Source organism: Pollicipes pollicipes, unplaced genomic scaffold (assembly GCF_011947565.3).
Source record: "Pollicipes pollicipes isolate AB1234 unplaced genomic scaffold, Ppol_2.1 Scaffold_5724;HRSCAF=6776_pilon_pilon_pilon, whole genome shotgun sequence".
NCBI classification, from domain to species: Eukaryota; Metazoa; Arthropoda; class Thecostraca; order Pollicipedomorpha; family Pollicipedidae; genus Pollicipes; species Pollicipes pollicipes.
Window position 1 is genome coordinate 51,234,920 of NW_023596746.1, and position 22,431 is coordinate 51,257,350.

General features: G+C 54.0%; 3 protein-coding genes and 1 long non-coding RNA gene across 4 annotated transcripts in view; 1 reads left to right on the forward strand and 3 right to left on the reverse strand.

Moving 5' to 3' along the window:
* Positions 1-3,213, forward strand: part of LOC119103533 (WD repeat-containing protein 48-like) — a 12,766-nt gene extending 9,553 nt beyond the window's left edge. Inside the window, 4 exon segments of the mRNA XM_037227113.1 lie at positions 1,054-1,248; positions 1,711-1,810; positions 1,813-1,935; positions 2,272-3,213. Coding sequence (XP_037083008.1) covers positions 1,054-1,248; positions 1,711-1,810; positions 1,813-1,935; positions 2,272-2,364 — 511 coding nt within the window. The 3' untranslated portion in view covers positions 2,365-3,213.
* LOC119103534 (uncharacterized) lies at positions 3,039-4,589 on the reverse strand. Its single transcript, XR_005094774.1, has 2 exons — positions 4,555-4,589; positions 3,039-4,103 (listed from the first exon to the last, which is right to left on the reverse strand). It is a non-coding gene; the product is annotated as an uncharacterized LOC119103534 (long non-coding RNA).
* A 478-nt stretch (positions 4,590-5,067) lies between these two features.
* On the reverse strand, positions 5,068-11,502 carry LOC119103167 (pre-mRNA 3'-end-processing factor FIP1). Its single transcript, XM_037226616.1, has 9 exons — positions 11,398-11,502; positions 9,496-9,647; positions 7,979-8,102; positions 7,034-7,170; positions 6,553-6,679; positions 6,160-6,269; positions 5,623-5,754; positions 5,156-5,313; positions 5,068-5,086 (listed from the first exon to the last, which is right to left on the reverse strand). The coding sequence occupies exons 2-9, from the start codon at positions 9,631-9,633 to the stop codon at positions 5,068-5,070; spliced, it is 945 nt and encodes a 314-aa protein (XP_037082511.1). The 5' UTR covers positions 9,634-9,647; positions 11,398-11,502.
* Positions 11,503-14,159: 2,657 nt separating this feature from the next.
* Positions 14,160-22,038, reverse strand: wds (WD repeat-containing protein wds). The gene is made up of 9 exons (XM_037227114.1): positions 21,928-22,038; positions 19,563-19,721; positions 18,979-19,075; positions 18,261-18,424; positions 17,416-17,505; positions 16,745-16,884; positions 15,878-16,109; positions 15,177-15,264; positions 14,160-14,861 (listed from the first exon to the last, which is right to left on the reverse strand). The coding sequence occupies exons 2-9, from the start codon at positions 19,680-19,682 to the stop codon at positions 14,761-14,763; spliced, it is 1,032 nt and encodes a 343-aa protein (XP_037083009.1). The 5' UTR covers positions 19,683-19,721; positions 21,928-22,038; the 3' UTR covers positions 14,160-14,760.
* Between the last annotated feature and the right edge of the window lie 393 nt (positions 22,039-22,431).

A 22,431-nucleotide genomic window follows, 5' to 3' on the forward strand; every position in this document is an offset into this window, starting at 1 on the left:
TATATGACGCAACAACTCGCAGGCTGGGGACCGCCATGATCGCGTTCAAACGAGCTTGGTGTGTAGATGCTGGTGCCCTGTTCCCGGTGGCCCTCAGAGTTGCTATTGTCTCGCGTCACCGCATGGTCGTGCAGGAGTGTCGCAGTGCGCCCCACCGCCGCTTCAGGCTGGACTGGTAGCCTCAGATTCGCGCTGTCGTAATGGAGATATTTCCACCGCTCAGGCAGCTGTATTGTGCTTTATGTGCAGGAACCCCATACAGTGTGCTGCAAAATGTGTTATTGCCGCGAGGTGATGTAAACAATGGTCATTCACGCTGTTGAGTGGCGGAGTGCCTACATCGAACCGTCGCAGTCTGTTTTCGCAGTTGCATTGTCGCTTACGTTGATCAGGATGCCTGCCGGCGAGCGGGCCTCTTGATCCCGCGAGCTGACATCTTGGTGCCGTGCGCCGGCCGCTGGTTACCATACGTCGGCCTCTGGGTGCGATGCGCCGGCCACTGGGTACATGCACCGGCCGCTGGGTGCCCTGCGCCGGCCTCTGGGCACATGCGCCGGCCGCTTGGTGCCGTGCACCGGCCTCTGGGTACGATGCGCTGGCCTCTGGGTGCCGTGCACCGGCCTCCGGGTGCGGTGCGTTGGCCTCTGGGTGCGATGCACCGGCCACTGGGTGCCGTGCGCCGGCCTCTGGGTGCGGTGCGCTGGCCTCTGGGTGCCGTGCGCCGGCCTCTGGGTGCAGTGCGCGGACCTCTGGGTGCCGTGCGCCGGCCTCTGGGCGCGTGCGCCGGCCTCTGTGTGCCGTGCGCCGGCCTCTGGATGCGGTGCGCTGGCCTGTGGGTGCGATGCGCCGGCCTCTGGGTGTAGTGCGAGGACCTCTGGGTGCGATGCGCTGGCCTCTGGGTGTAGTGCGAGGACCTCGGGGTGCGATGCGCCGGCCTCTGGGTGTAGTGCGAGGACCTCTGGGTGCGATGCGCTGGCCTCTGGGTGTAGTGCGAGGACCTCTGGGTGCGGTGCGCCGGCCGCGCTAACGTCCGCCTGCCGTCCGACGTTTCAGCGAGGCCGGCGGCCGGTTTTTCTACCGTCTGCTGTGCCGAGACGCCGTCGGGGAGTCGGAGGGCACACTCAATGAGATGGTGCCCGACTGGGTGGTCGACTGCGTGGTGGAGCGCAACACGCCTAAGTTCATCAAGGTGCCGTTCTACCTGCAACCACACGCTTCAGCCTCCAGCAGCATAAAGAATCAGAAAAAGTGAGCACCAAGTGTAGGGAGTGCTGAACGGCGTCCAAAGTGCCGAGATGCTCTTGGCATGAGGGCATGGTGCGATTAGATCAGCCTATCGAATGCTGTTTTGTGTTGGCTTTCGCTCGAGTGATTGAACGTGAATGCTTTCGTAGCGACGTGTTAAAACGCAGCCTTTAATGTTCTCGGAACGATCTCCACGCACCCTGATTACGAGGGCTTCCCTCGACGAACGTAATGTGTCTGTCATCCACTGACCTAGCCAGACAAGTTCCTTTGCGTGGATTGTGTCGAAAAAGCGGCCAGTTGCCAGTCTTATCTCACGCCGCCTTGGGGCGCGTATAGACTCCGAAAGTCTCCCTAAAATTGTGACCGAGAGCATGCGCATCGTTTTTTACTGGCGTGGTGCCGCGCACACTAGCACCAAACCATTGCCGGCAGCACCGCCTGACAAACGCTTACCGCCCCCAGGGACCGGCTCATCGCGAACGACTTTATCCAGGTGCGCAAGGTGGTGGAGCACGTGTTCGAAAAGGTGCTGGGCGCGAGCTCGGAGGGCGGCGGCGTTGCGCAGCCGGCGGCAGCGGCGGCGGCGCGGCCGCAGCGGCAGCAGCGGCGGGCGGCGCCGAGCCGGCCGAGCGCGCCGAGAGTGCTAGCCTGGCGGAGGACCGAGTCGAACTGCTCTGCAACGACCAGGTGGGCCTGTGCAGAGTTCGAAGGGTGGCTCTGTGGGGACCAGGTGGCGACGGGCCGACCGGCGGCAGCTGACGGCGGCTGAGCAGCACCGGTTGGAGCTGCTCGGCGGGGACCGGCGAGCGCGGTGGTGTTGGCCGGTGGGGCTGGCCGTCCAAACCTGTCCATTTGCGAAAGTATTTGTGCGCGATGACATGGAGACCTGTTGTGGAAACGGCCAACTGAAACCAGCCGGGGAGCCCTGGGTGCTCGACGCGGCGGCGAGCATCTGGGATGCAGCGCCGCCACATCCGTAGAATCTCACCGCTGCATTGGACTGATTCTTGACGCTGCTGGCAGGTTCTGGACCTGAATATGGACCTGCGGACAGTGCGACACTTCATCTGGAAGAACTCGGCCGACTTGCAGCTGCACTACCGCCAGATAAAGTAGCCGCGCCGGCACTAGGGTCAGATGGGATAGCCAGAAGTCACGTGGCCTCCACGAGGACACGAGTGCGGACCACCTGCCGGAGCTGTCGCACGATCGGCTGTGCGGTCGACCTGCCACAGCTGCCGCGGCATGTAGTCGGGCGCAGGCCACGAGCGATGGCTGGGACATACTCTGCCTGTTGTACGCGCGTTAGGAGCGCGTTTCGGCCCAGCTCGTATCGGGCTGCGCCTCGCGTCGGCGGCGGATCATGGCTCGGCCCGGAGCCGAGCGGCGCGGCGGACCAGGGCTTGGCCCGGAGCCGAGCGGCGCGACGGACCAGGGCTTGGCCCGGAGCCGAGCGGCGCTTCGGCGCCCCAGCACGAGCCTGCGAGCGAGCCCCACTTGGACGCAGCCCGTCCTGCTCGGCAGTGCTGGAGGCCGCGGGCAGCGCCACCAGCTGGGGTGCGGCCGGCGTCCTCGGGAGCCGTGCCCTGCCGCCAGCTAACCACCCGTAATCCGCGGCCGGTGTCTGACGGAGACGCCTCGTCCCGGGTCCCCCGGCGGTGGGTCCCAGGTGGCGTCCGCGTGGGGTGCTGGGTCGCGGGGTGACGCCCGCCGTCGCACACAGAATCAATGTCGGCTCGCGCCGCTGAGCAGGTGTGCTGAAGAGATGATCTCGTCGTTCTTACGTGCTATGAAGTGCAATGAATGTTTATTTTACCGAATGAATGCGCACCACGCCTGCTCCCTACAAGCGTGCAACGCAATGAAGTGTTTATGTTCTCCATGGTCGCTGGTGTACGTCAGATAAGGTATGGGCTCATCAAACTGTTCCTCCTGTAAACGAAATACAGCCATGTACTTCCATTAGCACCAGCGTGTCGAACGATCCAGCTCAGCCGATTTTCTTGCGGATCAAGCTTTTCACTGTAGGCTGTGCGCATTTGCTCCACATGTGGAGGCAGACAAATGAAGATAACCAGTCGCAGAAAGGAATTCATTACAAATCCTGACATGAGGTTGATCACCCTGCCACGTGGTACAGCTTAACAACTTAATGAGCGTCGTCAAATGCAGCAATGGAACAGCTTTCAGTGTCGACAGCTGTTGACCTACGCGCGGCACCCTGCCGGGCTTGTCCTCTCAAGCGCACGCGGCCTCCGAGGCCGTGACATGCCATGAGCACATGCAGGAACCTGGCGCGTCCCGTGACAACACGGCGACGGCAGCTGGGATCGACGTCAGCTGTTATGACCGCGTCGGAGGTTCACACTGGCGTGGCGTCGTGACGTGACGGGGCCGCGTCGCCGCGAACCAGACAGCTGACTACCACGCCGTCACTGCGCCCGCACCGATCCCCCGGCTCCACAGGTCACCGCAGCGTCACGGGGTCACACTGAACCAACACCATCCCCGCGGGGCAAACGGCCGACCGTCTCACGCGTGCACCAGTGTCCACCGATGTATTTGTGTGACATCGACGTGCGCGTGGCCGACACACACATACACATGCACGCACGCACGCACGCATGCACGCACGCACGCACGCACGCACACGCACACGCACACGCACACGCACACGCACGCACACACGCACACACACACACATACACGGAGCAGGGTGCCGCTATTCCGAGTCGTTCTTGTCCTTTTTCTTGTTCTTCTTGCGCGCGTGCCGGTGGGCGGGGCTGCGCGAGCGGCTGCGGTGCCGGCGCGACCTCTCGCGGCTGCGGCTGCGGGAGCGGCGCCGGTGGTGGCGACTGCTGCCGCAGACAGCGGGGCACGCTCAGACACCGGCCGGGGCTACGCCACGCGGCCGCCGTTCGCGCAGACAGATGGCATCGACAACACAATGACACGAGGCATACTCTTGAAAACTACAAGCGCATGGATTGGGAGATGACGTTTCAAAGCGCCTGACTTTAATACCTATGTTGTAAATAGGAAGGTCAGGGGATCTTTGCTTAACTTAGTCGCATAACTGACAGAAACTGATTCCAAAAGCTGCATCGCACCAGCCCACGGCTTCTGACACAAACCCAATACTTGCCAAGCCTTGTCACATTACTGGTAGTCACTGGTCTCCCCCTAATGCATTGCACCTGCCCTAAGCTCCTGGCGCAGCAATGCCCTGTATCATAGTGAGAGCCTGGGGTCTCCGACGAACGGCTGCCCTCGAGCCCCAGCCCCGAGCCCGTGCTCCACTCCTACCTGTCTCGCTCCCGCTCCCGCTCCCGTTCTCGCTCCCGGTCGCGGTCGCGGTCGCGGTCTCGGTCTCGGTCGCGGGACTGGGACGGCGGCTCGGGGCTCCAGGGCTCTGGCCGGCCGACACTCGGCGTGTAGGGCTCGCGCTCCCTGTCCAGGCTGTCCTGCGAGGGCGTGTGCGCGGCCGGCGGCGGCAGCGGCTCAGGCGCCGGCACGGGCACGGGCACGGGCACCGGCACGGGCGGCGGCGGCAGGCCGGGCGCGCCGACGCCCGGGCCTGGCCACGGCTGCCGGTCACAGCAGAGACGGCTCAGGGTCAGACCGGGCGGCGGCGGAGCGGAGGCCGCCGACGGCTACGGCTACGGCGACGTGGTGCACAGCACGAGACACAACAGCAGTGCCTCGCACGCCGTGAACCAAAACTGGCCTAGCATACGGCGGAAAACACCGCACCGCAGACAACAGTACACACACGTTTTACAGCTATACTCGCCTCAGATGACGCCTAGGTAAGGGACATTACGTCAAGCTCAGTTCTCTGCCGCCCAGCGGCCCGCTGGCCAGCGAGTCCTGCAGAGCCGCCCGCTCGGCTGGCGTGCCCACCTGCTGCTGCTGCGGCGGCGGCGGGTTGTTCCAGGCCTGGCCCGGCACGTAGGCCGGCTCGTAGAAGGGCGGCGGCGCCGCCGGCGGGAAGCCGAAGCCGGGCGGCGGCGCCGAGTAGCTGGGCACGGGCGCCATCGGCGGCGGCAGCGAGAAGTTGGCCACCTGCGGAGGACGACACGCCAACATAAGACACGCACGCCGAGACACGCGCACGCTCAAGGTCACGTTCCAGCAACGTAAGCTGCACTGGCGAGGGCAGCGTGCGTCTCTGTCGCATGATGTATTTCCCGCACCGGTCATATGTGAGGCGCTCCCATGGAGCAGCGAGATGATGGCATCCCGCCATGAAGCCGGCTGAGCAGCACCAGTGATCCCGCCTACGGGCCGGGCTACACCGCCAGCACCAGGCTGGCGGCAGACCACGGAGCCGGGACAGCCCGGCGTCTGCTCCGCCTCCGACATGTGACTGACCGGCGGCCCGTCGCCCTCGTAGCGTCGGCTCGGCGCCGTGGCTCCGATGACGTCAATGGTCCCCTGGTAGCGCCGTACCGGCGGCTGCGCCACCTTCGACGCGTACTTCTCGCTGGTGCCCGCCTGGAACGGCTGGCGGCCAGAGCGACCGGCGTGAGGCGCGTGCGGCGGCGATATCGAGGCGAGACGGTACGGATTGAGCAACGCGGCGACAGGGCGGAGAGCACGGGCTGCAGGCCGATGAGTCAGCCGTAGCATGTGACGCCAACAGGGCCGCTGCATCGCACAACTGACAACACTCGGCGTCGGCGCAGCCATCATATCGCGAAAGCAGAGAACTACCCGCAACCAACGCCTGGACTGACGTCACACGCAAAGGCAAATATCGTAATACTGAAGAGAACATTGCAAAGACTGGCAACAGCTTTGTGCTTTTAAATCCGGCTTTTCCACACGCAAGCAGCGCTAAGTGCGCAGCAGTTGGACTGGCACGCAGACCGCACCGGCGACCTTCCGGGCCTATGCCGTGTGACGTACCTTGACCGGCAGGTTGGCGATCCCGGCCCCCGACTCGTTGAGGCGCATGCGCTTCTGTCGCTCGCAGTAGGCGCGCCAGGTGTCCTCGTTGAAGCCGTAGTTGAAGTAGTCTGAAACAAAACGACATCGCTTGATGATGATGATTTGGGGTTTTGAGGCGCATCGACTGCCGTGGGTGATGCAGCCTCCAATAACTTTCATTTTGTATCGTCTTACGAACGGTGGGCGAGAGGCAAGCCTTGGCAATGCCACCATCGCAGGCCAAGGTCTGATACGGCACCAACAACGCCACAGCTGAAGTCTCCCGGGGCAACGCATGGATGGCAACAGCGAAACCCAGAACGCGAGATCGCAAGCCGTTACTCGACGTCCCCCACCCCCGCCGCTACTGACCTGTGATGTCCGCGCCCGGTTTCCTCCACGGCTTGTCCTCCAGCGAGTCCAGGTTGAACTCATGCGCGGGCACTCCATTGATGGTTCCCACTCCGTCAAACTCGTTGACGGCAAAATTGCCCTGGCCCTGAATAGTGAGCATCGTGGTCATGTCAGCTCTGAAAGCTCGTCACATCTGTGAAATTAATGTATTCAGTGGAGCCAGGGTCGTAAATGATACACTGAGCTCTGGCTCAAGTCGAGTTTAACCGGACGCGACTCACGCTTGCCAATGACAAATGAACGCCCACAGCAAGTGTCAAAATTTCCTGTCATGTAGATCTTGGCGATACTCTGCGAAGCCCTACTCGCTCGCATTGCATTTGAAAACTAGCCACGGAAAAGCCCACGGTGATTTTTGAAAGACGTTCTTCTATTTCGGACAACAAATCAATATAACCTACACCGAATGCCACGCACTCTCGTCGACGACAGAAGCTACCTTCGTTTTGTCGGTCGATGCCGGCGTGCTGAACTGCGCAGAGCCCTTGCCGATCTTGAAGCCGCTGTAGGCCGACGGCGCCGGAATGTCGCGAATAACGACGTTAACGTCATCGTCGCTGTCGTCGTCAATGTCTTCTGAAAAATGCACGGACATATCACAAATACATATTCTATACCTGCTCGATTCGAGCATCCGCTACCACAGTCCGGCGTTCGCTCCACCAGTCCACGAGTCCAAGTCAACAAATCCACAAGTTACCGGCAACGGCATCGGCTTACACCATACACTAACGCTGGCTTCCAAGCGCAGGATCGCACGCTCAAGCGGTTGGTGGGACCGCACCACTCTCACTGCGCAGCTGAAGCAGAGCCACACCACTCTCACTGCGCAGCTGAACCAGAATCGCACCACTCTCACTGCGCAGCTGAAGCGGCCAAAACGCCCTCAAACTTGCGCACATCGATACATGCCGCGTCCACGCCGCAGACTGGCGATAAACAGAAGTACCGCCGGTTCAGCAAGTAACAGCTTCCTGCCTCACGAGAAGCATGGGGCAAATACACTCGCTATATTCGCTCTAATATGATTGTGAGTCCCCCCTCCCCCTCCCTCCCCCCCCCCCCCCCCCCGAGTCCTGAGTGAATCTGCATCGCTGTGGAACAGCCATGTACTGTTTGTGGAGCTATCCGTTCCACTGTGTGACAAAATAATTCGGGGAAATGTTCATGGCGTTCATGACAATGACTCAGGTGTTAAGGCGACGTACACTATGTGTAAGGCGTAACGTGGGACGGGCGTAACAATACCTCCATGTTCGATGACCTGCTACAAGGTGCTTGTTCCACTTTACATACATTTTTGATGCCGTGGATAAGTGGCATATGCAGCATAACCCTGCCACACTTCATCATATGGTGTCATGCATTCCTTGGACGTCTTTACCTAGCATAGGATCCGTACTCCCCGGGTCCTTTTTATCATCAGTCTTGTCTCCATCTTCAGTAATGTCCAAGTTGGCTTCGTCTGGGTTTACCGAATCCTCTTTGACGCCATCGGTCCCTTTCGTCTGTGTGACAAAAGCCAGTCAAATACTTCCCTCTGTGTCTAGTTCACATGCACCACACATCACACACCGATGAGAAACCACAGATGATTTCGCTCTAATGGGCAAGTCATCGCGAAATGGTGAAAACCAGGCGCTCCTGACTGCAGACAACACATTCCAGCCAATTTGTCACAGCGTGTGTGGATGAGACCATAAGACCCGGCCCTTTCCACGATTATCTGAGATCGCCTGTCTTCTTGTCTCGAATCATTCAAAGTGCTACGAAAACCTCCCCTTCCTCTTGACAACCGCTAGAATCCCGCGCAGCCGCCTGGGGCGTTGCAGTCTCCTTCAATACGGCGCGGCCGCGCTGGAGTCTAGCACCAGCGGCAACGCCACCTAAGATCCGGGGCCGGGAGGCGGCGCTTTTATTGACGACTGTTTAACATTGGTAACTGGAGGTGGCAGCATGCCAGGAGGAACATTGTTGGTGGCTCTTACTCCTTACAGCCGATCTCAATGTTGTCTTCATACTGAGCAGCCAGGCAGTTGAATGGACCAACACGAACTTTGCTTCGCCTTCTTAAACTGCACTGGAAGCATCTTGCAATTTATTTTCACAAAAAGCGGAAGTCACTTTAATTCTACTGGTAACAGTCAAACCTTCACGTATAAACCTAACGTCCTGTTACCAACGGTGCCTGTTTTTAGAGCTCACTTTGCCACAAGATCGAAAGTAGGAATATGAACCACGAAGCTGCAAGCCAGGAAACCGAAAACGCTATTTGCCCATTGCAGTACTTCCCTTAAGTCCAACGGAAGTCTTTGCAACTTTGCCACGGATAACTACGACGAGAAATCATTCGAATGCATTTCCCCACGTTCTAGGGCAGCCCGGTGTTTTGAGGGTAGACACACTGCCATAGAGGGGGAGGCCAAACAGATGTTCTTCACATATTCACAATGGACGGCGGATGCAGTGTAAACTATCCACGCCTGTGTCTCGAGCGCAAGACCAAAAATAATGGGATTCATCCACGCATCCAGGAAAACATAACAACTTCCAGCAAAATCACACCTAGACCTGTGGACCGACAGACCTAGACCTAGACCTGACCTGTTTCTGTCCCGATCCTGAACCGCTGCGTTTCGGTCCCAATCCTAGACTCCTCCGCACCGGTCTCAATTCTAGACCGCTACGTTCCGGTCCCAATCATAGACCGCAGCGTCCTGGTCCCAATCCCAGACCGCTATGTTCCGGTCCCAATCCTAGACCGCCGCGTCCCGGTCTTGATCCATCGCCGCCATGTCGACATTAGCCACGGCCACGATCAGCGCCGGACAGGGCGGAGGGGGCGGAGAGAGGGGGGGGGGGGAAGACTGTAGCCCAGGCCGGCCCGCCGCGTGCGCGTACCTCCGGAGCGTTCTCGGGGTCACTGGGCTTGGCGTCAGTGTCGGTCGCGACCTCGGCAGGCTGATCGGTCATGGCCACGTCTTCGGGTGGCGGCGGGTTGCTGCCGTACAACCATTGGTCTTCGTTCTCGTCCGACATGACGGCCTCCTCACCTGCGCGCACATACAGGGCTGATGAGCTGCTGATGAAAGCCCACAGCATGTGGGCACAGCTTGTGGGACAATCAACTCACACAATTGGGGCTAGCATATGCTACTGTTACAGAGTCAGGCTTGCAACATGGAGTCTGTGAGGAGAGACTCATCTTACCTGGTGCTAGGGATTAACAGCACTTTCCAATCATGCTGAAACCAAAGCAAACTGTCTGGGTAGGTATAATTTTTAACTTGCCGGTCATGTGTAAAACATGTGGAATCTTTAATCACCACCTAGTATGGAACATTAGCCAGGATGCATGACACACTATTTCCTTTCCATTGATTTGCTCAGGCCATGGCATCTTTTTGATTAAAAACCTCTAGAAGCTGGTAGAGTCCTTCAAACAAACATTGCCTCCACACCTGTTGAAGCTTACATCCATGCCTTTACTTAAGCCAGTGTCCCTAGACAAAACTAGCATTATACCACCAAAAATAATTGGCACAAGTGACACTACTGTAAGCTAATAATTTCCTTGGCAGCTTATGACTATTGAAGATAGTGAAAAATGAAAATAATTTTCCAAGGAACAAAACATAATTACTATTGAATGCAACACTTTTATACCAAAATAAAGGCTGGTTTGAGTGCATATCAATTGTTTGGCTACACAGCCTAGTGCATTTGACCAATACCACTTATATGATTAATTACTCCACATGCTTTTGCAATGTCATTCTACTTTGAGTGGAATCACTTGAAAAATACCAGAAACCCTCTCAATCATCAAGTGAATGATGTGATTATTTTTCTGACGCCATCGCTTGCATGGACTTAGACTGGCAAGAACTGGTAAAACTTAGACTGCAGGCAAGGGGCTTTCACACCTTCAAAGCAAAAAGAAAAGAAATCACAAAAACCCGACAAGGTATCAAAATCATGCTCCACTCTTCTTCAGTGGAATCAATTACCAATGATTCATAGTGTATGGGATCAATTCCACACTGATGAGGCATGCATTGTAACCCAGAGTTGGCTCTGCTTCTGATACAAGGTACTTTGGCCATCTTTATCAAGTGATAAAGTAAGTAAATTAGTGTTTTTAAATGCTTCATAAGAGTCCTATACAACTAAGCTGCCATGCTATGAATATATCCTGTTCTGAACACATCTGGTTGACTTTACTCACTAATTACCTCTGTGATGACTTTAACACTGCTTCAATAATGGAAGCCAAGGAAATTGATTATATACAGACCTTCCTTCCCACCTCAACAATGCATACTGTTATATGGACATCCAGTTACAAAGTTGTTTCAATTCAATGTAACACTGACAGGTTATTGCCACAATACTGGCAATGCCAGCTATCCATCAAACTTGACAAAGTTTGAAAAACTATGGCATCCTCATGTGTTAAACATGGGGGATTGCATCTCAGAAACCATGATCTCCATGCCTGGGGACTTAGAATACAAGACATAAAACTGATGATCACTGGTAACAAATAGCCAAAGACATATTTGTGATGTATATAAAGACATACAACTCCATATGTATTGACAAACTGTGGATGGCACCCATGAAATCACATTCCCTTGGAGAATATAAAATAAATGACTGATCGATTTCATGACACCCAACCCACAACTTCATGGCCATGACATGACGATAGGTACCACATTTCATGGTAATTGCCCGCAGAAGCGACACGTAAAATTCCTTTTTCTAGCCGTCAACCACGAACGCACGATTTTCACGTACCGTGTTAACAACTCGCATGCACAGCTTACAACGAAGACACAAATACAGACTGTTGAATTACCACCCAGGAGGTCGCCCGGCGAGGCAGCCCTCACAGCATTTCTCCCACTCTTACTTTTAGTAGACTCGCGCGCGCTGGAAACTGCGTCACTTTCGTCACGTCATCGCGTTTTTCGTCTCAGAATAACGTTACTTTCTTTCAATCGTATGGCGACTCATTTTCTTCCACTGCTTACATATTCAATTGAGTTTTACACATGCAAGACTGTGATATATTTTCTAAATAGTTATTTTTAGGACTTTATAGAATTTTGCTCACTTACACGCGGTATCAATTTTGTATGATTTGCGTATCAGCATCGAGAGCACATGATTGCCAACCTAAGCAATACGTTCGTAAAAGCAGTATTTTAGTCTACAGAGTTACGATATACAGTACGTATAAATACAGTACGCACGCATATATACAGTCTATATATCTATGGCTATATTTACAGTATCCCTATATCTATGGTATACATCTATGGTTACGGCTTAGCACAAAGTTCTAATTTTAGATGTACTGGATTTATTACTTCGGAAAGGCACGGGCAAAAGTTTATTGTCACTGCCGCTCCCTCCGAGACGCTCGAATCTTTCGTCCATGATGCACCAATTATTCACTTCTCGGAGTCTGGACTTCATCACGCAGCACAGCGTGGGTTTCGCCCAAAGCAGTCCTGTATCAACCAGTTATTAAAGTCAACGAAGATTGGAGTGCTGTGCTAGAGAATGGAGAGCCGATGGATGTGGCATACCTGGACTTTAGCAAAGCCTTTGATTCTGTGCCTCATAACCGTCTGCTCTCCAAGCTCCATGCCTACGGTGAGAGGTAGCTTGCTGTGCTGGATCAAAGCTTTCTTTACCCACCGAATGCAAAGAGTGCGGGTCCAGGGCTCGAAGTTGGACTGGATCAACGTCGTCAGCGGCATCCCACAAGGATCAGTGCTTGGACCAACGCTACACATAATTTTCGTGAACGATCTGCCAGAAGAAGTGCGAAGCGTGGTCAAGATGTTCGCGGATGACACCAAGCTCTACTGTCGTGTCCCGAGGCCCCTGCCTGACTCACCTCTACAGGTTGACCTCGACGCCCTGGCCAAGTGGTCAAAGGAGCGGCTGCTCCCCTTTAGTGCAGCAAAGTGCAACGTAATGCATATCGGGAACTGTAACCCGAGGCTGACATACTTCTTGGACGGTGCCGAAATCGTGGTCGAGTTCACCGAGGACCTCGAGATCTTCGTGGATCATGCGCTCAAGTTCGGCGTGCAGACGGCGGGAGCGATCTCCAAGGCCAACCAGGTGCCGGCGGTCGTGAGGTCGTCTTTTGCCAACATCGACGTTCACACGTAGCCATCGCTCTTTGCGAACTTAGTGTGTACGTATGTGGAGTACGGCAACGTCATGTGGGGCCCGTTCGGCAAACTGGACCAGAAATGGCTGGAGCGGGTTCAGCGACGAGCTACCAGTCTTGTCTATGAGGTGAGTTACCAGCCATACCCTGAGTGGCTCCTGCAGTTTCCTTCGCCGTACTACCGTCGTCGCAGGGCAGACATGGCAACAGTGAACCAGCTGTTTCACGGAGGGATGTCGCTGTCGTAGGAGGAATTCCTGACAAGGCGCAACTCGGAAGTGACAAAAGGACACCAATGGAAGCTGAGAAACCCGCGAGCTAGGACTCTCGCCCGTCGTAACTCGTTCAGCACGCGGGTCGTCCACGCCTGGAACGCTCTTCCACACACACGGTCGTGTCGTCAACCTCGGTTGAACAGTTCAAGTCTAAGGCTTGATATGCATTGGGCTGGCATCATGTATGACATCCCACACTGAATCTATCCGTAATTTGAATGGTTGCTTACCGGACCGGGAGCCTGACGAGACCGGGACCGACAGGCCTTGCGGCGTTCTATAATTCCCGGTCACCATAAGGTAAGGTAAGGTAAGGTAAGGTAAGGTAAGGTAAGGTAAGGTAAGGTAAGGTAATGTAGCTGCAGCCCGACAATGTTCGAAACGTCTCAGAGAATTAAATGAGGGCGCAAAAACGATATGAGGGACGCTCTTTGCATCCACTGCGAGAGTGTGGAACGCCGGTCATCAACTCTGGCGGCACCAGGAAAGAAGATTTCAAAATTGCTTCGCCAACCCCACTTTCCGAGACGTCCGTTCACCTATGGCTGGGGAGACTGCGGCGAAATAGAGCCTCATGAATTGCCGCCGGCGCCATTGGCTCCACGAATACGAAGTGCGCAAACCAAGCGCACTGTTGTGGTGCAATAGGGAAATTTGAACATCCCAATTATATTCAGATGAACCGAAACTTCTGCCAGCCCGCATGAAGGGCGCAGAAGGCTTCTGTGTGGCGAGCGGCATCTGTTCCCCTCTAGCGACCTGCTACCAGAGGACAGTGGATTTTGTTTGAGGAGCTTCGTGTGCTGCACTTCTAAAAGGCGACGGCGGATTCAGTCAAGGGTGGTTGGAGCTTCTGTTAGGTGGGAGGCTTCCTACCGGCAAGCTTCACCGCGTAAGCGCCGAGCCGCAGACGTACGTAATCCGCACTCGTATAGCCGTATCGGAACGAGGGTCTCAACATGCTGAAACCAGATGACGTCAAAATATTCATCTTGGTAACTTCAACACCACCATTTTTCTATCTAGAAGCATTTTAAAAACCAAATACGGCAATGGAGGAATCTTTCGAAGTAGCACAAGATAAAAAATGGCAGTTCGTCATATTTATTGACAATGGTGATAACACGATGAATGGATTAAAACACTTCCGCGCCTGCCCTCCGCGACGGTTCAATGTCAATGCCGATTGGAAATTATGCGAAAAACAAAGTGATCGCAAAAGTGCACGCCATTAATCGACAAGTTCGGCATGCGTCCAAGAGAGACCGAAGACAACGGAAAAGTATCGGAACGCCTCTCTCCGTCCATGACGCGCGATACAAATGATGCACATAGGGAACCTGCCGGGCGCGGAACATTCGCTTTCTTCACGCACACGATGCATTTCACCGTCTCCATGCCTCAAAGGCCCAGAATACCACGTCCGAGAGGCTACCCCTGTCGACAGTGTCGACGGAAGCCTCCCGTCAACGGCGCATGCCCGCGAGGTGGGGAGAGCCTTGTCGAATCACCCACATGCGCGAGAATGCCGCACTGATGCTCCTCGATAACGTATCCACAACCTGTCGCTGTGCCTCGCCAGGGGAGAGCACAACGCCGGGCCACTCCACCGCCGCCGCCGCCGCCGCCGCCGCCGGGGCTGGGGACGACCGGCGCCAGCCTGGCGGCCATTGGCGGCGGCTGCGCCACGCCACGTCACGTGTCGGAGCGCCACAGCTTGATCGTCTTGTCATTCTCGAGCGCGGCCGACGCAATGATATTCTCGGTGGGGTGACACGCCGTGCACAGCACGACGTCTGCAAACGGGGGGGGGGGGGGGGGGGGGGGATTACGTGAGCCCGTGAGATGGGTGGCGCACCCGCAAACGGCTTCGCCAGCAAAGAGCAATGTAAGTAGGACGTGCGGGACGCGTTGAGATTAGACATGGTCAGAAATGAAACTATGATTGATTAGACACGAAACCATGTCCAATCATGCATTGAATCTTCTAGTAAACTGAGTGTTGCAGCACCCTATCAAGTAGTGATAAATCTGTTTTTGTCTGAGCTGCGGGCAGTTAAACGTTACCGTAACTAATTGTGGACACAATACGTGGGTGATGGCATGCTTACCATTATGGCCTTGCAATTTCTGGACCACCTCCTTTGTCTGCAGGTTCCAGAGGTACACCATGTTGTCTTCTGAGCCCGACACAATCCACTGCAGACAAGCATTTTGTTATAGTATGTAAGCAACCAACCACTGGGGACCACGACGCGCCATCTCCGCTACGCTGCAAAGACGAGGCACTTGCCGGGAAGTGCAGACCGCACGCAGACGGGTTTGCCGGACATACTCCTGGAATCCAGACGTCCGCAACGGAAGGCGAACACGATGAAGGCCAAGAGGCGCCGCCTACAAGGGAGCTCCCCTTCGCCGGGCCCGTCACTGTCGGCCAGAGTCCGGCGCCCACGCACACTCCCACATCCGGCCCAGCTGCACCCGTCCACGCAAGGCGGAGCCACCCACCGCACCACGATAACCTACTGCTAGTGAGATACTGCACATGTCCCACCAGCGAAACTAGCAACCCACGCACTCACAAATCGAAGCAGGCAATCGCACGGTCACGAAAAGGTCCATTTTATTCCATTGTTTTTTTTCGATTCGTAAGATGACTGGGACGCATCGGTGAAAGAAAATGGTCAACGACATGTGCACCCAATTCTCGAACACGATTTAAAAGTGCACAACTATGTAATTTCGTTTCATGACACTAGCCATTGGTCAATCAGTGAAAGTCAGCACATACAGCGATTGCACCTTCACTCACCTTGCCTCCTGTCACAGAGAAGTTGGCAAAAATGCAGTACTTTTCGTTCTTGTGGCCGGTGTACGTCTTCAGACACTTGCACTTGGCGTAGTCCCACAGCTTGAGTGTGTTGTCCAATGTGGCCGCCAGGATGTACTTGCCGTTGGGGGAGAACTTGACGAACGAGACGGGCGGGTTATCGTCGTCTATCAGCGTCTTCAGGCACTGGCCGGACGCCGTGTCCCAGATCCGACTGTGGACAGAAGTCAGATCTGAGCAGCGAGCAGCCGGCGCGATACAAACCGGGCCGCGCACGCACGTCAGTGCCGGGAGGACTTCATCGCGAAGAGAACAAGTGTCGGTGGGATCCCAAAGGATTGAAATTCCAAAAACTACTTAAGTCCAGTTTAGGAATTGGACGGACAGAGGCATACATCTTTGATTTCTTTTTGGACGGTCGATACCCTCCTGTCGTGTCAGAACGGTGCATGTCTTCACGGAAGCCTGTGATACACATAACTTACCGATGACCAGTTTAATTCATATCATGCGATTCGAGCGAGGAAATGCGACGAGCCGAGTAGTGGCTGCGGGTATTGGTTGTAGATGGTAGTTATTTAATACTAAAAAATACATTTTTGGACGAGCCAATTTTTTGGACACTTGAGAGGAAAGCTGGTCTAGATTGATTTTTGGATCGTACTTAGGACAAGAGCTTCCCGAATACGGCACCTCTGGTCGCCAGTCAAACGCCGACGCCGCGGCGTGCGTTGGCGAAGGTGACAGGTGACAGGCGTGGAGACCACTTTGCCAGCCTCAGTTCGCGGCGCCCAGTCCTTGGGTGACTGCGGCGCCCCGTGCCGGGACAGCCCCCAGCACAGCACGCACCAGAGTCCGTCGTAGCTGCTGGAGACGATGAGGGAGCCGTCGCGGTTGAAGTGGACGGCCGACACGGGGTCGGAGTGAGCCGGCAGAGTGCGCAGACACTTGCCCGTCTTCACGTCCCATATGCGCACCGACTCGTCAAACTGCGGCACGGACAACCTCCACTTAACGCCGTCGCCGGGCGACCCACACGGCCGCGAACGGGGCCGCTGCACCCCTCCCCCCACACCCACAGCCTCGAATGTTATGCGGGTGTGCCGCGTGGTGTTTGGCGTGTCTCAGCCTCCGGTTCATTGCATCCCAACACGCTACAACGATATGTTGCATGATCAGATGCATCTGTCGGTGCTCTCTGTAGCAAATCTGCATTAGCAATGATAATGATTTTCACAGCGATGGGAGCCCTCACAACTTTGGCTGGAGAACTGGGCCTCGAGCAATCAACACCGATGGACAGAAAGATGTTCACAAAGAGAAGGCAAAACGCCTTCACACATTCATGCGCTTTTGACTACCACGGCTAAATCATACCCGCGGATATGGCGAGAAGCACATACAAGAGACAGGACATTGATACCTGATACAACATACTTACATTAGACGTTCCCTGGATTAACACTTCGAGACATATCCAACTATATCTCGTATCCGTCCTCTGACGTCATCATACGTACCGATCCGGATACGATCAGGTTTGACTGCGGGTTGAAATTGCAGCAAAACACGTAATTGCTGTGCCCCTTCAGCGTCTTCAAGCATTTGCCCTGAAACCAATCAAAGCTAATCGTAACTTGCACGTGTCAATACGTGCTAACACGGCTTCGCGATAGGCATAGTAACAGAAAACATGTCGTGGGAAATTTACCCTACCACAGGAAAGCGTTCAAGGACTGAAAACGTCTGCACTGCGTGTGTAGTGACCACCATTCCACAAGGCGCCGACACACAGAGTAGTGACCGTACACCCCTGCATTGCGTGTGTGGTGAGCAGCACTGCTCCACGTGGTGCCGACACACAGAGAAGTGACCGTACACCCCTGCACTGCGTGTGTGGTGAGCAGCACTACTCCACGTGGTGCCGACACACAGAGAAGTGACCGTACACCCTGCACTGTGTGTGTGGTGAGTAGCACCGCTCCACGAGGCGCCGACACACAGAGAAGTGACCGTACACCCCTGCACTGCGTGTGTGGTGAGCAGCACTGCTCCACAAGATGCCGGCACACAGAGAAATGACCGTACACCCTGCACTGCGTGTGTGGGGAGCAGCACTGCTCTACGAGGCGCCGACACACAGAGAAGCGACCGTACACCCCTACAATGCGTGTGTGGTGAGCAGCACTGCTCCACGAGGTGCCGACACACAGAGAAGTGACCGTACACCCTGCACTGCGTGTGTGGTGAGCAGCACTGCTCCACGAGGTGCCGGCACACAGAGAAGTGACCGTACACCCTGCACTGCGTGTGTGGTGAGCAGCACTGCTCCACGAGGTGTCGACACACAGAGTAGTGACCGTACCGAGCTGAGCTCCCAGATCTTGAGCGTCTTGTCGTCGGAGGCGGAGACCAGCAGACGGCTGTCGACGGCCCAGGCCACGTCCGACACGCCCAGCTTGTGGCCGGCGATCGTCTTCTCGAACTTGCCGTCGTACGCGCCCCACACCTTGATCAGCTTGTCGGCCGCTGCCGGCGGGGCGCACGGCTCAGTCAGGCCGTCAAGGCGACGGCGCGACCAGGGCGCTCCGCTCAGTGCGCTCCGACAGCGCACGGCTCAGTCAGGCCGTCACAGCGACGGCGCAACGAGAGCGCTCCGCTCAGAACGGTACGACGGCGCACGGCTCAGTCAGGCCGTCAAGGCGACGGCGCGACCAGGGCGCTCCGCTCAGTGCGTCCGACGGCGCACGGCTCAGTCAGGCCGTCACAGCGACGACGCAACCAGGCCGCTCCGCTCAGTGCGGTCCGACGTGACAGCGTCGACGGGGAGAACGCGGTGCAACAGCGCACGTCAAAAGCCTCTGCATTTGAGACAAAAGCTTATCCAGGTAAATCGTATCGCGCGGGTTAAACGGCGCCGGACGATTCAGCAGAGAAAAGAGCTCCAGGTCGCTTGTCAAACCATTTGAACACCACACTTTTGCCAGAGTTTAACCTCATCCGTAAAAAACTACCGCGAGCGCCGAGATGGATCACTTTTCCCGCAACCCGCACGGGCCATCGCCCTGTCGCCGAGAACTTACAGGAGCTGGCCAGCCAGTTTCCGTCCGGACTGAACTTGACTGACGAGACAGCCTTCGTGTGGCCGGCCAGTGTAAACTTGAGCACGTAGTTGGGTTTCTGCCGGACCGAGGGTGCCAGTCAGGCACAGCAGAGCGACGCTGAATGACTGAGAGGCCCACTCGTAACACAGTCACCCCCAGCCTTCATATGGATCAATATCACTTCTCTCATATCAATTTTAGCAACATAATTCCCAACAGAAATGCAGCGACATGGCATGCAATGTAATGTTTCGTGACTACTTTTGTAATCTTATATTTGCATTACTGGAAGTGTCGCGACATGATAAATCCAAATGCAATAAGCAAAACCAACAGCCAGCAAATCGATATACTGAAAGCTCCACACTGAATGAATAATGAAAATTAAAAACCAAGCCTCCAACTCTGCTGTGCCATCAACTATGCACACAAATCCAAAGACTTGACAATGTGCAACAGCTACAATATATGTTCAATAGGATACAAAGAAAACAATTTCACTGATTTCTGATGCACCCATATCTCCACAGAAGTAAAAAGTGGGTTTCTGGCAGACTCCTCACCGCCGGTTTGGCAACAGCAGCCGACGATGCTGCCGCGCTGGTGCTGCCCGGCTGGGATGACGGGCCGACTGGAGTCTTGGAGTCGCCCTCCGTCCGCTTCTCAGCAGACGATTCGGACATGGTGCTGTACCTGTGGCCTCTTTGTCAGGAGAGAGCAATCTGCCAGAGAAGCAGGTTCTCAGGGTAACCAGCACAGAAAAACAGTACCATTGTCCTTGACAACATCAAGCTTTGTTACTTCCATTATGCCAGCAAGTCATTAAATTCATCAGTTTATAACATATGGCATTCATAGAAGGCTGCATGAATGCCAATCATGCAGGGGATTGAACAAGACCTTTGGCAGCATCCTGGTTCATTTGAAAAATTTTATGTGGACATTCATGGCTAGAGCATAACAGACCAGGATCCATAAATTACCTAGCACATTTTTGACCATTCTCCAGGTTACAGACTGGCTATGCTGAGTGAAAATCCTCCCATTTAACATGCTGCGCAACACAGTCACAAAGAGGAAAGTGTTTGACTACTAATTGAGCTACGAGTGTAAAACAAAGATGGGGTATTGCATGTCATTAAAGGATGCCAATGGCACCTAGCTGTAAGGTTTTAAACATCATAAAAATACAAGCATCAAACTGGGTACAATGCTTTGGTAACCACCCTCTAATCACACTTTGGTCATACTCTCTAAAGATCCCCTCCCTCTCAATTATTTTGCAACAAATGAGCAGCCCATCTATACTTGTTTTGCAATTGTCTATATTTGTGTATGGTGCAGCCAAAGTTAAGATATATATTTCACAGGTCACTTTTAAACTAAGGCCTGAGACAACAATACACAAAATGCAAACTGTTGCACAGATAAAGCATTATGAACTTGTGAGACAAAAAAGGGGGCCAGCTTGTTTTTATGGGACATTGTCATTAGGTGCTTCAATCACAATATCAAGAATAGAATGCAAGCAAGGTGCATTTGCATTCCAATTATCAAGGGTGGAAACAGAAGTGCAGCAGGCCACAAATTTTATGAAATGCTGCAAAAGAATATGATTAATTTGGCAGACACAGAAAAGTGGACTATGATAATCCATCTACTATGCAATGCAAATCTGATTTTTCTTCCAACTGCACTTGCTAAGCACTCCCTGTACTGCCACAAAACATGTCAAGATGTCAGCAGCAAAAGTTTGTGGACTGCCTCCTAAGGCAGTTTGGATAACATGACCAGCCTTTCTTTCTCATGATCTTTCAAGACCAAAAATATCATTTCAAATTTCAAAAAATGAAACATGTTAACTCTGAGGATAATCTTACACACAAAATTGCATTACCAAAACTGCCTGACATCACCACAGATGGACCTTTTCAGCCAGCTACTTATTGAGACTAATTCAAGGTCATGGTATACATTGCCACCTCATGTTAAAAACAACACTGTACATCAATTGTTGTTTTTAAGGCAGAGCATATCATAATTAATCATTAAACAAGTCATCTGAACTCTTACATTGGAACTCAAATAACCATGATAGCATACATCCCAGCACTGCAAACACAGCAAACGCGACCCCCTCGTTATTGCTAACACATTATCACATTACTGCGCATCAAGAATAATAAAAATGTACTGGGGCCAAGGTAACAAGAATCCAGTGAAACATGTTTCTTGCGTATCCAAGCAGCCTTCCGCACCGTTTGTGTATCGGTTGATGTGGTGGTCGAATATGACGTCTTAGGGTGGGGAATGAATAACAACATGAAAATATGGAAGCTTAACAAAGCTTCTTTATATGATACATATATATGGCATGGAGCATGAATGCATGGGATGGAACAATGAGACACTGGGTTGAAGGGGATAAAGCAGGTAGGTTTTGTTAGGTTATGTTATGTTAGGTCAGGTTAGGCTAGTTTATGCCATGGTCTAGACTATTCTGGCCTGTTCATTTCATAAATGTACCTACACGCGATAAGAAACGTATTTCATTGCAGTACCTCGGCCCCGTACATTTTCTATGGTTCTTGATAAGCAGTAATATTGTAACCACGCGACGATAACGCAGAAACGGCGCCGGGCGGTCGAGGCGGCGCAGTGTGTGCGGCACTCGGGAGTTCGCTATAGTTATTAAAATTCGAAAATAAGAGCATGAATCTACCTGTTTTATGATTATCAACGATATGTTTCGCCTTAAACACAACGAATAATGTCCAATGTTTTTTCTAACATTAGGTACTAATGTATACCTACACCAGTGCAGACCCCCAAGCTTCCATCGGGGACTAAAACCTGATGTACAACGTACATGGTAGTAGTCCAAATATGTAACATATGATATAGAGTGATAATTTGATATTCACATACCTGTTATTGCCAGTAATTATCCTACATTAACGTTTCTCACGAAGGCTCGCATGCCCAACCACCACCCCTGACACTGATGCGACGCATGTAGCCAGGATCGCACAAGCTCGTTGCGCGGTCCGTTGCAGGGTGGTATTTCGCACCCGTCAGCTGATTCCATTCGATGACGTCATACGGTGCCGCGAAATTTGGATACTCCCAGTCATCTCCCGTAGAGGACCCCGAGATGTAATTTCTTCGCCAACTTTGACATGAAAGTGGGTCAAACCCGGGGAGCAACTCAATTTCTGTGCCTGGTGGGTACATCTCAGTCATTTTCCCTGCTCAGTTCATCAGCTCGTGTTACAAAAACGCTCCGCTGAGAACGCTTGCAAATGCCTTCGAATATTGAATTCCCTACTCACGACTTGCGCGCCCAAAGCATCATACATCACAGACCACTACGTGCAGCCATGGGTGAAGAAAACGAATGACGGATACGGCACTCGACACACCGAATTTCTT